The 17912-nt window shown below is 36.3% G+C and overlaps 1 protein-coding gene across 1 annotated transcript in view; it reads left to right on the top strand.

The window, feature by feature from the left end:
- The first annotated feature begins 2011 nt into the window (after positions 1 to 2011).
- Positions 2012 to 17912, top strand: part of LOC103567068 (UDP-glucuronosyltransferase 2C1-like) — a 35279-nt gene continuing 19378 nt past the window's right edge. The window contains exons 1-2 of the mRNA XM_008543659.2: positions 2012 to 2806; positions 15419 to 15567. Coding sequence (XP_008541881.1) covers positions 2086 to 2806; positions 15419 to 15567 — 870 coding nt within the window. The 5' untranslated portion in view covers positions 2012 to 2085. The remainder of the gene's footprint in view (positions 2807 to 15418; positions 15568 to 17912) is intronic.

The raw sequence follows: 17912 nt of genomic DNA on the forward strand, positions 1-17912 counted from the left end.
TGATGGTTTCTGAGCTCTGGCTGTGATCCTAGCCTCTTCTAGCCCCTCAGCCTTGCAGATCTCCTCAGTAATCTGAGTAAGACAGAAAGAAGTGCACCTCTTGGGCAGCATCCTTCTTGACTGGGGAAACTAGGCATTCACTCACATGATCACAGTTTCTACCATAGCAGAAACCACAGGTCAGTGTGTTGTCTCCTGGCACTGAGTCATGCTGCCTTGGGGGAGGAAGAACACAGACAAAGTGAAACTGTTCCTTTTGCCCTCTTCAATGCATCTGTTCTTTAGAATTATTTGTTCTATTCTGGGTTGAAACTTCTCCATTGGACTCCCAGAGTCCCAAAGTACCATTATCCCTGGGTGACTGTGAAAACCAATTTTCTGTCAGGGGGATGACAGTAGAGAACACCAATTCTGCAATCTTCTGACGTTATTCCACAAAATAATTTCTCATAACCACAAAGCTCAAAGTAAGGTGGTATGGATTGGAGGACAAAAGTGGAACAACATAAGGTTAGAAAACTAGCCAGATTCTTAGGGGCCATTTCAGACAGGGTACATTTTAACATATAGAAAAACAAAAGCTATTAAAGTTTTTTGCTCAGGAATGACATTCTCTGAAGTAGATTTTTTGAAAATCTGAAAATTCCTTTGCAGAAAGTGGGTTTCAGATGTGCTAAAGTGAAAGCACGGAGATCAGAGGCTGCTGTAGTTAGTCTAGGTTAGATATGAAAATGATTAGGATTTGATCGATGTGTGTGAAGACTGATAAATGGGAATAGATTGATATATAACTTGGGGGTAGAATTTATAGATATGATGATCGATTGTATAATTGTTCAATCCTATTTTTTATTATCCAATTATTTTATAATAAAAATGATAATGATATTATCATCATATATTCCTATTGATTAATTATTTGAGGCTGAAATCAACTTTTTAAGGAAAAATTATAAATGAAGTTATTGTTGTAAATACCATTGAATCCATTTCTACATGGAGTAGTGGCTTCCATGTACAGGGATCCAAGTGAAATAATGGAATTTTACTTTATAAAGTCTCTTAGAAGGGCTGGTCCCATGGCAAGCTAGTTAAGTTTCCATGCCTTCCACTTCAGTGGCCTGGCTTTGGGGGTTTGGATCCCAGGTGCGGACCTACTCCATTCATTAGCCATGCTGTGGAGACATCCCACATACAAAGTAGAGGAAGTTTGACACAGATGTTAGCTCAGGGCTCATCTTCTGCAAGCAAAAATTAGAGGAGGATTGGCACCAGATGTTAGCTCAGGGTGAATCATCCTCACACACACACAAAAGTTCTCAGATTGAAAAAGCAAAGAAAATAGAATAGATGTGACGTAAGGAAGGAAAAAATTATTTTTATTTTCTTCATGACTTGCTTTTTCTATTCTAAGATAGCTCTTCTCATTATAATATTAATCTAAGCTAGAATCAAAACTTGAACTCATATCTACAGTAACAGAAAAAAAAGAATACTTTTTCTTTTGAAGATAGGTATGATTTAGCAGAAAGAGCAGTAAATTTAGCAGTAGAATATTGGATTTAAATCTTCTCTCTGCCTTAATACTTCTTACGGTGCACATATTATCTCATTCTGGTAGTAGATGGTACCCTCCTTTCCACCTAGAATATCTAGCAGTGTTATGATTAAGAGAAATACTAGAGGGACAATTCTGCTCAAATGAAAATCATATGTAACCAGAGAAAAAGATTAAGTTCAATCCTAATTGAATATGCATCACATGGTAATGGATTTTCTTAATAGAATTTACAAATTATTTTTGATCTGTAAATAACTTTAAGCCTCTTTTTATTTTCACATCCTCTACAAGGAGTTTTGAATCTCTGGTTCTGAGGATTTCCTTTCTAATTCATTTTATTGACTTTACTGACCTTTTCTTTATCAAAGCAGTTGTTTTAATTTTAATCAGTGACACAAAGTATGCTGTTCAAAGTTCAGCCCAATCTACTATAAATAGGTTGAGAAGGTCAAAGAAGAGTTCTCTGCATTGCGAACTTCATGCACTTCGTTTAAGTCCAGGTTTTGACAGAGCGGGAGCTGATCATGAAGACTGTGAAAGGCTTCTGTGTCCTTTTCATGCTGCATCTGTGTTTCCTCGACTCTGGAAGGACTGGGAAAGTACTTGTATGGCCCACAGATTTTAGTCATTGGATTAATTTAAAAGTTATTCTGGAAGAGCTCCATCTTCGTGGGCACGAAATAACCCTCCTAGTGCCCTCATTTAGCCTTCTGATGGATCATACCAAGATTCCCTTTAATGTAGAGGTCCTTCAAGTTTCAGTAACTAAAGAGACTTACATGGAAGAGCTCAATACCTTTCTCTATATAACTACTTCTGAACTGCCGAAAATGTCCTGGTGGGACAAGCAAGTAAAACTGCCAGAAATGTTCAAGAGTTTTTTAAGGACACACAAAAGAGTATGCGACGCTGTTATCACAAATACGGAGTTACTCAGCAGGCTTCAGGCAGCTAAGTTTGATATCTGTGTTGCTGATCCTTTAAGCTTTTGTGGGGAGTTGTTGGCTGAGCTTCTCAATATTCCATTTATATACTCTTTTCGGTTTTCTGAGGGGAATGCCATTGAAAGACTGTGTGGTGGGCTTCCCGCCCCTTCTTCATATGTTCCTGGAAGCACAACAGGACTGCCAGACAACATGACTTTTGTACAGAGGCTGGAGAATTGGTTATTGCACGTAATGAGTGATGTGATGTACTTATATTATCTGTTTCCAGAATGGGATGAGTATTATAGCAAGGTTTTAGGTAAGAGAAATTTGCATGTAGTAAGGATTCTTATTTAGTACGTAAAATGTAAATATTTATCTGAGTGTATAAAAACTTTAAAAAGGTATTTCTAAGTGAAGACTCAAACTCCTGTGGGGCGTGGAATTGCGAAATTGGGGTTAAACAGTGACTGTGCTGTTTTAGGCCAAAGAAATGATTCTTTTGTTTGTTTGTTTTCGATGTTAGAGTACTTATAATATATCAGAGAAAGGAATATTCTTTATATTTATACATAAATCCTACTTGCTGCTACTAATTTTTTAAACATTGGGAAAACCTACATCTAACAGTGTGATTTCCCACAACTTGATCTCTTTCTCTCTTGTTTATTTCTTTTAGACATTCTGCTTTCTTTCTAATTAACTTACTATTTCTTAGGTTTTCTCTTTGCATACTACCTAGGCTTGGTTGCTTCATTGCAGGAATTGTCATGAAGCGAGCACAATACTAGAAAATAAATAAGTATATCTTGGTTTCGTCTGCTCTTGTCTCTCAAAGAGGAAAAAATAGATTTTTCTCTGAAGGACCATGTTTCCAGATTTTTTAACTTATCTCGCTGTTTTGTTGTTCTCGTTCTTTTCAAAAATGAATGAGAGGGCATCTGCTGAGCTTTGGTCCTGAGCGCAATGTTTCTCTTGATTTCAGCAAGTCTTTTACTCCTTCTTTTTTCCTTTCACATAATTGATTTTTTTATTTAAGAAAGTGTTCGTATAATTGTATTAAGAATGATTTTGCATAATATATTAATCTTTGAGGAAATAGTATCCTGCCTATGTTATTTAGGTTTTTTTATTTTTGTGAGACATAATTGACACCTAACATTATGTTAATTTCAGGTGTACAGCATAATGATTTGATATTTGCATATATGTTGAAATGATCACCACTGTAAGTCTGGTTAACATCCAACAACATATATAGTTACAAATGTTTTTTCTTGAGATGAGAATTTTAGGATCGACTTTCTTAACAACTTTCAAATAGACAATATAGTATTACTAACTATACTCACCATGCTGTACATTACATGCATGGACTTCCTTATTTTAGAAATGAAATTCGTATCTTTTGAACAACTTCACCTGTTGTATCCACCCTCCATACCCCAATATGACAACCACCAATCTAGTCTCTGTATCCATCAGTTTGTTTTGTTGGTTTTTTTTAGATTCCACCTACAAGTGATATCACACTGTATTTGCCTTTCTCTGTCTGACTTACTGCGCTTACATAATTCTGTCTAGGTTCATCCATATTGACAGAAATGATAGGATTTCCTTTTTTCTCATGGCTGAATAATATTCCATTGTATATACAATGACATTCTCATTATCCATTCATCCATCAATGTACACTTAGATTGTTTCCTTGTCTTGGCTATTGTCAATAATGCTGGAATGAACATGGGAGTACAGACATCTCTTTAGGATAGTGATTTCCTTTTTTTTGTACATATACCCAGAAGTGGAATTGCTGGATCATATGGTAGTTCTATTTTTAATTTTTTGAGGAAGGTCCCTAATGTTTTCCATAGTGGTTGCTCCAACTTACATCCCCATCAACAGCGCACAAGGATCCTTTTTACCCAGCATTCTTGCCAACTTTTGTTATCTCTTGTCTTTCTGATGATAGCCATCATAACAGGTATGAGGCAATATCTCATAGAGGTTTTGATTTGCTTTTCTCTGATGATGAGTAATTTTGAGCATCATTTCATGTACTTGTTGCCCATTTGAATATCTTCTATGACATTTCAGAAAATTTTTGCATACCATGTATCTGATAAGGAGTTAAAATCCAAAATATATAAGAAATTCATACAACTCAATAGCAAAAAAACCAAATAATCCAATTATTAATTGAGTATATTTGCATCGATTTATTTTGAGGCTCTTGATTCTGTTCCATTGGTCTATGTGTCTGTTTTTATGCCAATACCAAATGGTTTTAATTACTATAGCTTTGTATTATAGTTTGAATTGAGGAAGTGTGATTCCTCCAGGTTTGTTTTTCTTTCTCAAGATTACTTTGGTTATTTGTAGTCTTTTGTGTCTCCATATGAATTTTAGAATTGTTTTCCTTGTAACTAATTTTTTTAAATTTTAAAAATTTTGTTTTTATTTCAGTAACATTGGATTGTAACATTATATAAATTTCAGGTGTATATCCTAATATAGTTCAAATTCTGTGAAGATTACATCATGTCCACCACTCAAAGAATAATTATAATCCATCACCTCACATGTGGGCCTAATCACCCTTTTCACCCTCCTCTCTCCTCCCCTTCCCTCTGGTAACCACCAATCCAATCTCTGTTGCTGTGTGTCTGTTTGTCATTGTTTTTATCTTCTACTTATGTGTGAGATCATATGGTATTTGACTTTCTCCCTCTGACTTATCTCACTTAGCATAATACCCTCAAGGTCCATCCACGTTGTCACAAATGGGCAGATTTCATTATTTCTTATGGCTGAGTAGTATTCCATTGTGTATATATGCCTCATCTTCTTTATCCACTTGTCCCTTGATGGGCACCTAGGGTGCTTCCAAGACTTGGCTATTGTGAATAATGCTGCAATAAACATAAGGGTGCATGTATCTTTATGCATTTGTGTTTTCAAGTTCTTTGGATAAATACCCAGCAGTGGAATAGCTGGATCATATGGTAGCTCTATTCTTAAGTTTCTAAAGAAACTCCGCACTGCTTTCCATAGTGGCTGTACCAGTTTGCACTCCCACCAGCAGTGTGAGGGTTGCCTTCTTTCTACATCCTCTCCAATACTTGCTGTTTTATTTCTTGCTAATTATAGCCATTGTGACCAGAGTGAGGTGATACCTCATTGTAGTTTTGATTTTCATTTCGCTGATTCCTAATGATGTTGAACCTCTTTTCATGTGTCAGTTGGCTATCCATATATCTTCTTTGGAGAAGTCTCCGTTCAGCTCTTTTGCCCATTTTTTAATTGGGTTGTTGGTTTTTCGTTGTTGAGACATATGAGTTCTTTGTATATTTTGGATATTAACCCATGTGATATATGGTTTGCAAATATCTTCTCCCAATTGTTAAGTTGTCTTTTCATTTTGTTGATGGTTTCATTGGTTGTGCAGAAAATTTTTAGTTTGATGTAGTCCCAATTGTTTATTCTTTCCTTTGTTTCCCTTGCCAAGTCAGAGATGGCACTTGAAAATATGCTGCAAAGACCGATGTCAAAGAGAATACTGCCGGTTTTCGTCTAGAAATTTTATGCTTTCCGGTCTTACATTCAAGTCTTTAATCCATTTTGAGTTGATTTTTGTGCATGGTGTAATGTAATGGTCTACTTTCATTCTTTCACATGTGGCTGCCCAGTTTTCCCAACACCATTTACTGAAGAGACTCTCCTTTCGTCATTGTATGCTCTTGGCTCCCTTGTCAAAAATCAGCTGTCAATATATGTGTGGGTTTATTTCTTGGCTCTCATTTCTGTTCCATTGATTTGTGTTTCTGTTTTTGTGCCAGTACCATGCTGTTTTGGTTACTATAGCTTTGTAGCATATTTTGAAATCAGGGAGTGTGATACCTCCAGCTTTGTTCTTTTTCCTCAGGATTGCTTTGGCTATTAATGGTCTTTCGTTGTTCCATATAAATTTTAGGATTCCTTGTTCTATTTCTATGAAAAATGTTGTTGGAACGTTGATGAGGATTGCATTGAACCTATAGATTGCTTTAGGAAGTCTGGTTATTTTAACTATGTTAATTCTTCCAATCCAAGAGCACAGAATATCTTTCCATTTCTCTGTGTCTTCTTCAATTTTCTCCAACAATGTTTTATAGTTTTCAGTGTACAGATCTTTCACCTGTTTTCTTAAGTTCATTCCTATGTATTTTATTCTATTTGTTGCACTTGTAAACGGGATTTTGGTCTTAACTTCTCTTTGTGCAACTTGGCTGTTAGTGTATAGAAATGCGGCTGATTTTTGTATGTTGCCTTTTCATCCTACAAATTGACTGTATTCATTTATCATTTCTAAATTTTTTTAGTGGATTCTTTAGGATTTTTTATATATAAAATCATGTTGTGTGCAAATAATGATTTCTTTTTTCTTTCTTTTCTTTTCTTTTCTTCTTTTATGATTTGGATCATTTTTATTTCTTTTTCTTGCTTCATTGGTCTGGCTAAGACTTCCAATAGCATGTTAAATAAGAGTGGGGAAAGTGAGCATCCTTTCTTATTCCTGTTCATAGAGGTATAATTTTCAGTTTTTCTCCATTGAGAATGATATTTGCTGTGGGTTTGTCATATATGGCATTTATTATGTTGAAGTATTTTACTTTTATACCAATTTTATTTAAAGTTTTTAACATAAATTGGTGCCGTATCTTATCAAATGCTTTATTGACATCTATTGGGATGATCATGTGATTTTTATTCTTCATTTTGTTAATGTGGTGTATCCCGTTATTGATTTGTGGATGTTGAACCATCCCTGCATTCATAGTATAAAACCCAGTTGATCATGATGTATGATCTATTTAATGTACGGTTATATCCAATTTGCTGGTGTTTCGTTGAAGATTTTTACATTGATGTTCATCAGCGATGTTGGCCTATAATTTTCTTTTTTTGTGTTGTCCTTGTCTAGTTTTGGTATCAGGATTATGTTGTCTTTGTAAAATGAGTGAAGAATCCTCTCTTCCTCTTCAACTTTTTGGAGCAGTTTGAGAAGGATAAGCATTAAGTCTTCTCTGAATGTTTGGTAGAATTCACGAGGAAAGCCATCTGGTCCTGTACTTTTATTTTTTGGGGAGGTTTTTGATTGCTGTTTTGATCTCCTTACTGGGGATTGGTCTATTCAAATTCTCTATTTCTTCTTGATCCAGTTTTGGAAGATTATATGATTCTAATAATTTATCCATTTCTTCTAGATTATCCAATTGGTTAGCATATAGGTTTTCATAGTATTCTCTTATAATCCTTTGTATTTCTGAGGTGTCCATTGTAATTTCTCCTCTTTCATTTCTGATTTTATTTATTTGAGCCTTCTTTCTTTTTTCTTGGTGAGTCTAGCTAAGCTTTGCCAATTTTGTTTATGTTTTCAATGAACCATCTCTTGCTTTTGTTGATTTTTCCTATTGCTTTTTTAGTCTTGTTTTTGTTTATTTCTGCTCTGATTTTTATTATTTCCTTACTTCTGCTGATTTTGGGCTTTGTTTCTTCTTCTTTTTCCAGTTCCTTTGGGTGCACTGTTAGATTGTTTATTTGGGATTTTTCTTATTTGTTGATGTAGGCCTGAATTGCTATGAATTTCTCTTTCAGAACTGCTTTTGCTGTACCCCATAGAATTTGGCATGTCATATTTTCATTTTCATTTGTCTCTAGGTAATTTTTTATTTCTCCTTTGATATCTTCATTCACCCACTTGTTGTTCAGTAGCATTTTGTTTAATCTCCACATTTTTGTGGCTTTTTTGATTTTATTCCTATTGTTGATTTCTAGTTTCATACCATTGAGGTCCCAAAAGATGCTTGGTATTTTTTTAATCTTTTACATTTATTGAGACTTGTTTTATGGCCTAATATGTGATCAATCCTGGAGAAGGTTCCACGTGCATTTCAAAAGAATGTGCATTCTGTGAATTTGGCTGGAATGTTCTACATCTATCTACTCAGTCCATCTGGTCCAAAGTGTCATTCAAGGCTAATGTTTCCTTATTGATCTTATGTTTGGATGATCTAACCATTGGTGTAAGTGGAGTGTAAAGTTCCCTATTATTATTTTGTTATTGTCTAAATTTCCTTTTATGTCTGTTCATAATAGCTTTGTATATTTAGGTGTTCATATGTTGCATGCATACATATTTACAAGTATTATATCTTCTTGTTGGATTGTTCTCTTTATCATTATGTAGTGCCCTTCTTTGTCTCTTGTTACAGTTTTGTTTTAAAGTATATTTTGTCTGATATAAGTATTGCTACCCCAGCTTTCTTTTCTTTGCCATTTGCATGGAGTATCTTTTTCTATCCTTTTGCTTTCAGTTTGTGAGTGTCTTTAGGTCTGAAGTGTGTCTCTTGTATGCAGCATATATTTGGGTCTTGTTTTTTTAATCAAGTCAGCCACCCTGCACCTTTTGATTGGAAGAACTAGTCCAATGACATTTAAAGTAGCTATTGATAAACATGTATTTATTGCCATTTTGTTACTTTTTTTCTGGGTGTTTTAGTAGTTCTTTTCTGTTCCTTTCTTCCTCTCTTGCTCCTCAAATTTGATGACTTTCTCTAGTAATATGTTTGACATCTTTCATCTTACTTCTTTGTTTATTTATTATAGGTTTCTGGTTTGTGATTACCATGAGGTTCCTATATAATATTCTACATTGAATTGATAATCTCTTTACCTTGACTTCTTTCTAGAAGCTCTACTCTTTTATTCCCCTCCTCCCACATTTTATGTTTTTTAAATCTCTATTCTCTTGTTTTGTGTGTGCCTATCCATTACCCTCTTATCATTGAAATAGGTAATTTTAGTAGTTTTGTCTTTTAACCTTCATATTATCTTCATACTTGGTTCATCTGCTACTTTAGCATATTTTTTCCATTTTTAGGGATTTTATTGCCTGGGGCTTTTTTTTTGATAATTTTCTTATCCCTATTTGTGATCATCACTTTTCACTTAAATAAGTTCCTTCAGCATTTCTTGTAGAACTGGTTTCTTGGTGATAAATTCCTTTAGTTTTTGCTTGTCTGGGAAGCTCTTTATCTCCCCTTTGATTCTGAATGATAACCTTGCTGGATAGAGTATTCTTGGTTGTAGGGTTTTTCCTTTTGGCACTTTAAATATATCATCCCCTTCTCTTCTAGCCCGCAGGGTTTCAGCTGAGAAGTCTGCTGATAGTCTTATGGGGTTTCCCTTGTATGTCACTTGTTGCCTTTCTCTGGCACCTTTTAGGATTCTCCATCTTTAATTTTGTACATTTGAATTATAATCTGTCTTGGTGTGGGCCTCTTTGCATTTATCTTTTTTGGTGCTCTGTGCTTCCTGTAGTTGTATGTCTGTTTCCTTCCTTAGGTTATGAAACTTTTCAGCTATTATTTCTTCAAATAGATTCTCTGCCCATTTGTCTCTCTCTTCTCCTTCTTGGACATCTATAATATGAAAGTTAGTGTGTTTTATATTGTCCCTGAGTTCCCTCAGACTGTTCTCATTCTTTTTTCTTTCATCTGTTCAGCTTGGGTAATTTCCTCTAGTCTTTCATCCAGTGCACTGATCCATTCTTCTGTATCATCTAATCTGCTATTGAGTTCCTCTAGTGAATTTTTCATTTCCAGTGTTGTATTCTTCATTTCTGATTGATTATTTTTTATATTTTCCAATGCTTTCTTGATGTTCTCACTGTGTTCATCCAGTCTTCTCCCAATATCAGTGAGCATCCTTATGAGTTTCTGTTTGAACTCTTTGTCAGGTAGATTGCTTATATCAATTTCATTTAGTTCTTTTTCTGGAGTTTTGTCCTGTTCCTTTGCTTAGAACATATTCCTCTGCCTCCTCATTATGCTTCTTTGTCTGTGCTTATATCTATGTATTAGGTGAGTCAGTTATGTCTCTTGATCTTGGAGAACTGGGCTTATGTAAGATATTCCTTTTGAGGACCAGCAGAGTGCTTCCCTCTCATCCCCAGCCCAAATGATCCAAGAGTGACCCCTGTGTGGGCTACAAGTGTCCTTCTTCTGTGACAGGGTTGCTTTTTCTGCAGGAACTCAGAGAATTTAGTCTTTCCCTTCTTGACTAGCTACTTTAAATCAGGTTTGGGGAGCCCCAGAACCATTGGCTGCAAGTTCTAATAGCACACTCTTGTTGCAGTTTTCCTGTTGATTGGGCAGGTACCCAGTGTAGCTGGTTACTAGGCTTATGCGCTTACAGTTGCTGTAGGTCTCATGCCTCCAAGACTTTTGACAGCTCTCTTAGGATTGCAGCTGAGTAGGGCTGGCCCTAAGCATGGGAACATCCAGTTGTTCCAGGCATTGGAAGGTGAGGCCAATCCTCTTTGTGGCTGTTTGTGAAGCACAGGTCTTCTGCCACTGATAAGCCCCACCACCCACAGGTCCACACACACCATCATCACAATCCTGGTCCATGAACACTTCCAAAATCCCTGGAGTATACCCAGTTGTCCGACTGCAGAAGCCCCCACCTCTCCACCAATGACCCCCACACTTTATCTCATGCAGGCCCTGTGCCACAGAGACAAGAGACAGACACACTCACCTGCCTGTAGAGGATCATGGCCCCCAATCTAGGCAGGCTGACAAGTAGCCTGAAGGCTTGCTGTTGGGTGGTGCCTGTCCTTCTGTCAGGCTTCCTGGCCTGGCTGAATTGGATTAAATCTGCATTCTAGTGGGTGTGGCAGGCCCCTGGGCTAACAGGTCAGGAGAAGAACTTCAACGGCATCTGCCAGCATCAACATGCCTGCACTAGGTCACAACAATGACTACAGTCAAAGTCTCAGTCTCTGGAGAGGTCTCACCTCTCACTGTGATACACCCAGAGCCTACCAGGTGAGTCCCTTTTCACCAAAGGACTGTGCAGCCTTCTTTCTGGTGATTTAGGCTGCTCTTTGAGATGGGTGAACTTGTGCATGGGCGCTTTAAGAGTTGGGTTTTTTCGGCTTTCATCTGATAGCTTTTCTTGGGGTATTCCCTATTGCAGTTAACAACCAGTGAAGCAAGATAGTAGGACACTCATCTCAGTTGTTCTGAGTCTGAAGGGTGCTTATAGTGGTAACAGGCAGCTACGCAGGTCCCCACTCCTCCAGGAAGGGCTGTGTACCTGAGTGTGGCTCTCACCTGGCTGGCTGTGAAACTTCGTGGCTCACGAATGTGGCTTTTCTTCTCTTCAGAAAGAATTTCTGTCTCTTCTGCCTCAGTCAGGACTGTCTCTTGTAGGGGTTCTTTTCATCCAGTTTTCAGTTTTCTCTCCAGGATAATTTTTCCAAAAATAGTTGTAACCTGGTTGTGTAGTGGGAGGAAGTGTGTTCAGAGTCTGTCTATGCTGCCATCTTCTCCTTGTTGCTAATTTTAGCAGAAGTATTTCTAATACCTTATCATTATTAAGGTTAAGTTTATTCCTTCAAATATTAAAACTTTCCTTTAGAGTTGTGGTCTCTTATTTTATAAAGCAGCAACTCTTTTAGTTTTTTCTGGTATCTATTCTAACTTTTCTCTGAGAAATCATTCCTCACAACTCACACAAAAAAATGAGTGTTTTCAATAAAATACGCTGTCAAGGAATATGCCACATGTTCAAGGAGGCATATGACCTCATCAAGGCCGACACATTGCATTGAGACTTTTCTAGGTGTTCTGTGACAGAAGCAGGTGCTTATTTCTTCAAGACTTGATCCTAAAAGAAATGTAGGCAGAGACTGCTTCACCCATCACTTATCCATGGTCAGAATCAAGCAGCAAAAGGCAAAACTGAGAAAAGATAACTTAGAATCTCATCTTGCAGACATTTTCTGAGTCATGGATTAGGGAGTGACTGATCAACGGCTGGATCAAAATTGTTTATTTACTTCTGGTTTTAACAGTTTGGTACTCAGTTTTGGAACCTCTTACACAGTGAAGCATTAGAGATAAGGTATGACTCTGTCTCTGACTCTTTCCCAATTCTTGACCCGCTAGAATATTCTTTGGGGAGCATATCAATAATCTGAGAAAGAATAATTAAGACTTGATAAATAGAAGGAAAATATTTCTTTGACTTTCATAAAGTAAAAAAGTACTGTTAGCGGGGCCTGCCTGGTGGCGCAGTGGTTAAGTTCGCACGTTCCGCTTCAGTGTCCGGAGTTCACCAGTTTGGATCCCGGGTGCAGACATGGCAGCACTTGGAAAGCCATGCTGTGGCAGGCATCCCACACATAAAGTGGAGGAAGATAGGCACAGATGTTCGCTCAGGGCCAGTCTTCCTCAGCAAAAAGAGAGCATTGGCAGCAGAAAGCTCAGGGCTGATCTTCCTCAAAAAAAAAAAAAAAATGCTGTTAGCTATAGATTGTCATTTGGTTATTCAGGACCCTCACTTTAAAATGTATTCTACATAGAGGCCGACCTGGTGGCACAGCAGTTAAGTGAGCATGTTCTGCTTTGGTGGCCCACGGTTCACTGGTTCGGGTCCCGGGTGTGGACATGGCACCACTGGGCAAGCCATGCTGTGGTAGGCATTCCACATATAAAGTAGAGGAAGATGGGCATGGATGTTAGCTTAGGGCTAATCTTCCTAAAAAAAAATGCACTCTACATATATTTTTCTAATGTTAAAAATATAACTTGTAACTCTTAAATAGTTATTAAGTGAATTATACCATAGATCAATCCAAATCACTGAGGAAGAAATCAGTAAGATGCAAATTAGGTTCAAAAAATATTTTTAAGAACTATTTACAAACATTTTTGGGGAATAAAAGGAATGTTAAGATAATAGTACTAGGTTACACATAACAGTGGTTAGTATACTATAGGACAATAAAATCATAATTTAGGAGGTGATCCTTTCTACTACACAGAAATATACAAGTTAACACAATGTTACTGTATCTGGACTCAAAAGTTTGTAATAAATCAATAACAAATGACTGAGTAAACCATAGACACAATCTTCTAAAATTTAAACAATCCTTCTTTGCTTGCTCAAAATTCTGCAGCATGGAATCAAAAGGGCATACCATAATTTCTTTTGATTTCCAAATTTGGAACATTTTCTCATAACGTCTTATCCAAATCCATTACTTTTTATTCCTCTTGTACTATATTGTCTTCATTTCAATAAGATACATTAAGCACATTAGATATCATCTCAGGAGAAGAGATTTAAGATGCAAAAGATATCATCTTGTTAAGAAAGAGAGTCTATAAACTACATGATTCTGTAATTCTACTCCATACATACAATGTATACATACAAGATAAATGAAAACATATGCCCACACAAATATGTACATGAATGCTCATAGGAGCATTATTCATAGTAGCCAAAAATGGAAAGAGCCCAAATGTTCATCAACTGATAAATAAACAAAATGAAGTATAGACATACAAAGAAACATTATGCAGCAATAAATATGTAGGGAAATACTGATAGATACTACAACATGGACGTACCTTGAAAATATTACGCTAAGTGAAAGAAGGTAGCAATAAGAATACATAGTGTATAATTTCATTTATATGAAATGATGTAAGATTATTCTGGAATAGGCCAATAAAAACAGAGTGTAGATTAATGTTTGTCAGGGGCTGTGAAGAGGGAGAAATAGAGGCTGACTGCCAACGGACATGAGATTTTTTGTAGGGAAACGAAAATATTCTAAAATTAAATAGTGGTGATGGTTGTACAACTTTACCAATATACTAAAAACTACTCAGTTGTGTTTAAAAGGAAGGCTTGTATGGTATATAAGTTATATCTCAAAAAAAATACTGTCGTACAAATGAGGAGGGAGTGAAATATCACATGAAGAGAATAAGATTATACCCATAGCCGACTCCGATGAGGTACCAAAATGAGATACATACAGAATATAAAACTGGATTTTAAATATCATTGTCATTATCATGATCAAACCCATAAATTATGGATATTTGCTTGTGATCTCTTATACAGATAGATTGTCCTGGTAAGTTCAAAATCCCTTATATTTTTTGATCAAACCTTAGTGCACTTAGAACATCAAAGAGAATATTCAAAAAGCCATATGTTGGGAAACCTTGTAGTAATTATGATTTCCTCTTATCAATAGTACTGAATATATATTTCGGAAGGACACCAAATGTCTGAGTAACCTTCCTTATTCCACAATAACTGAACAGAATTTAGAAATGAAGCTCTGGCTCCTAACTAAGGGAAAATGATTTAATCAGAGTCCCTAATTTGAGTTCTTGTTGTGTTAATGCTTAATGGTTGCCACTTCTTTGAAAGGTGACCTTTGCACTATTAAACAACTAAATATGTCGGAAGAGCAAATATTTTGCCTCCAGATTATCATACAGTGCTATATCTTCATCAAAGAGAACAAAGTTTTCTGAAACAGGAAATTTCATTTTGGATAGCAAGAGGATAATCACTTTTGAAAAGTTTGTCAAAAGATTTCCAGTCCTGGTAAGATGTAATTAGTTATGGCAGCACACTTGGAAACACCAGAGAAAGATGGATAAATTACAAAAGTCCTTTTTCAAAGATATCAAAAGCCTTTTGGAGCACCAAGGGTGAGATAAACTGGAATTGGAGAAGAGGAGGAGACACTGCCACCATGAGCTGAGGATCACTGCCTGAGTTTTTCCTGCTGGGAGCATTTGACAGCTTTGAGCAGGGACTAGGGCTCAGGCTTACCTCAAGCAGAGAGACTGTATTATCAGTAGACTTTTTCCTTGTTCTGGACTTTGGTTATTCATAATCTCACTATGGTATACTTTTGATGAGTGGGAGGCCAGTTGATTTCTCATGCGTTACATAGGCCTCAAATTGGGTCTTTATGAATTTTTCTTAGAAAATTGGATGGTAAAACATTTTGCACTTAACAAATCAGTTTGTTTTTCCCCTATTACCCTTCCTTTTTATTCAGGAAAACCTACCACAATATGTGAGACTATGGGGAAAGCTGAAATGTGGTTGATTCGAACTTCCTGGGATTTTGAATTTCCTTACCCTTATTTACCTCACTTTGAATTTGTTGGAGGACTACACTGCAAGCCTGCAAAGCCCCTCCCGAAGGTAATTAAATGTCCTTATGTTTGCTTCCTTGAGTATTTGTCTTTTGGAATGATTTTTAGTTTATTATTTAAAATATTTGACCTCAAACTGAAAACATAGACACAGGAATTAATGGACAGTATCCTCTTAGGCTATTATACTGACGTAGGGAACTTTTAACATTAACATGGCAATCATTAGTTATCCTCATCAAGTATACCAAATATTTAATACCAATGAAATTCCTAGCCCTGCGTTTAGTGGAAACGTGAAGTACTCTCTGGGCAACGACTATAAACTAAGTGTCTTTGATCATTCAAGGACCAACACCTAATTGGCGGGTCCAGATACTCCAGAATTTTCTTTTCCTTTGTTACCTCAACAGGCTGTGTTTCAAATATGGGCTATTCTGTCAACCTGAGTTCTGGATTAAAAAATATATGCACCAACTGCAGCTCGTTAAATGGACATACAGCATGAGAAAGAAAGTGTTGTTTTAAGGCACTGAGTTTTTATAGTTGCATGTTATTTAGCATCACTTCATCTTAGAAATGGACACCTGTGAGGAATTATAATAATTTGAGAACAATCAAACTGAGATATGAAGGTTTATCCAAAAGATCTGGCAGAAGTGCAGTGATGATGAACAGTTTTGTTTTAATAAAGGAGAGAAAATAGACTAGAGAGATAATCAGGGGATAGGTTATAAAAAATAATGGGCACTACTAAGTATTCTTTACTTCAAATTTAAGGTCAGTGAAGGATCAATGCAAAATTTTTAAGCAGTAACATGATGCATCTTACCCTTTCATAAAACTTGGCTATTAAATTTTTTGGAATGGAGCAAGATTTGAAGAAAGGAAATAAGCTAAGATACAGTTGCAATGCTTCCTGAAAGAGATTATAGAGATCCAAACTACAATATGATAGTGATTTGAGTGGAAGTGCAGAGATTTAAGAAGTATTTACAAAGAAATTCAATAGGATTTGGTTATTGGCTGGAAGTGGAGATTAAGGGAGAGAGTTCAAGAACAAATCCTTGGCTTCCATTTCTTTGTATGTCTTTCCTCTATTGTTTCTTTTTATGGGCACTTTAGTTAAGCACATTGGCATTTATTAAGGTGAGGAACAGTTGTGAGGGAAAATAGTGTTTATATTTGGGCATGCTGAATTTGATGTGCCAATGCAGTGTCTAGTTGCAGTTACTGAATTCAGCATTCTTAATCTCAAGGGATATGTTTATGTATTGTTTGTGATAAACTTTTTTTTATATTCATTTACATTCACAGAAAAATTGAACAGAAAGTACAGAGAGTTTGACCTATCTCCTGTCTTCTTCCCACTCACAGCTTCCCCCCACCATCAATATCCCACACCAGTGTGGCACATTTGTTACAATCAATAGACTAACATTAACACATAAGCATCGCCAAAGGCCACAGTTTTCATTAAGGTTAACTGTTTGTGTTGTACTTTCTATAGGTTTTGATAAATGTAAAATGAGATGCATCCACACTGATAGTATCATATAGCAAAGTTTCTTTGCCCTAAAAATCCCCTGTGCTCCACTTATTTATCCCTCTCTGCCCCTAAATCCTGGGAAATAACTAATTCTTTTACTCCCTGCATTGTTTTGCCTTTTCCATAAGCAGTGATTTAAAATAATGATGTCAAGGAATAAGAAGACATGATTTTGTATTGGTTAAGTCACCCTGGGTAGACGTAGAATTTGGGATGGACCAGAAGACTGTGACCCAGATGGCAAAGGCTTCTCTGAACAGGGGTGTTGCTGAAAGTCTGACAGGTGGCATACTGAGCACGGGTAGTTGATAATACAGATTAAACACATAAAGACAAGGATATTTTTTGAAAGTATAGAGAAAGAAATGGTTGGAAATTCAGTCAGGAGAGGGAAGGACACAGATCAAGCCTCTGTCTGGCCCCTGATGCAGGTAGGATAAAATCAGTAGAGTATAGTGAAAGGATTATAGGCCAAATCCCAAGTTTCAGATAAGACCAGGAAGTACATGAAATACTCATTAAAGAGTCTGAAATATTTGGGAATTTTAAATCACGTAAGAAATCTTTACTTTATCTTGTTATATGAACACAGTAATTTAATTTTGACAAGTTAAATATTACTGGAATTTCATTCTTTATTGTTCTAAACCATTGCTCCTGCTCAGAAAGTAGTCACTTAAATATTCTGAGCCACCTTCATATTACTTCATACTTTTTGGATAAAAGATCTAAGCACTGTAAGGATTCAATTCTTTTTTTGTTTTTTATTGGCATCTGAGCTAATATTTGTTGTCAATCTTTTTTTTTTTCCTCTTCTTCTCCCCAAAGCTCCCCAGTACATAATT

The sequence above is a fragment of the Equus przewalskii genome, chromosome 3 (assembly GCF_037783145.1).
Source record: "Equus przewalskii isolate Varuska chromosome 3, EquPr2, whole genome shotgun sequence".
Lineage (NCBI taxonomy): Eukaryota > Metazoa > Chordata > Mammalia > Perissodactyla > Equidae > Equus > Equus przewalskii.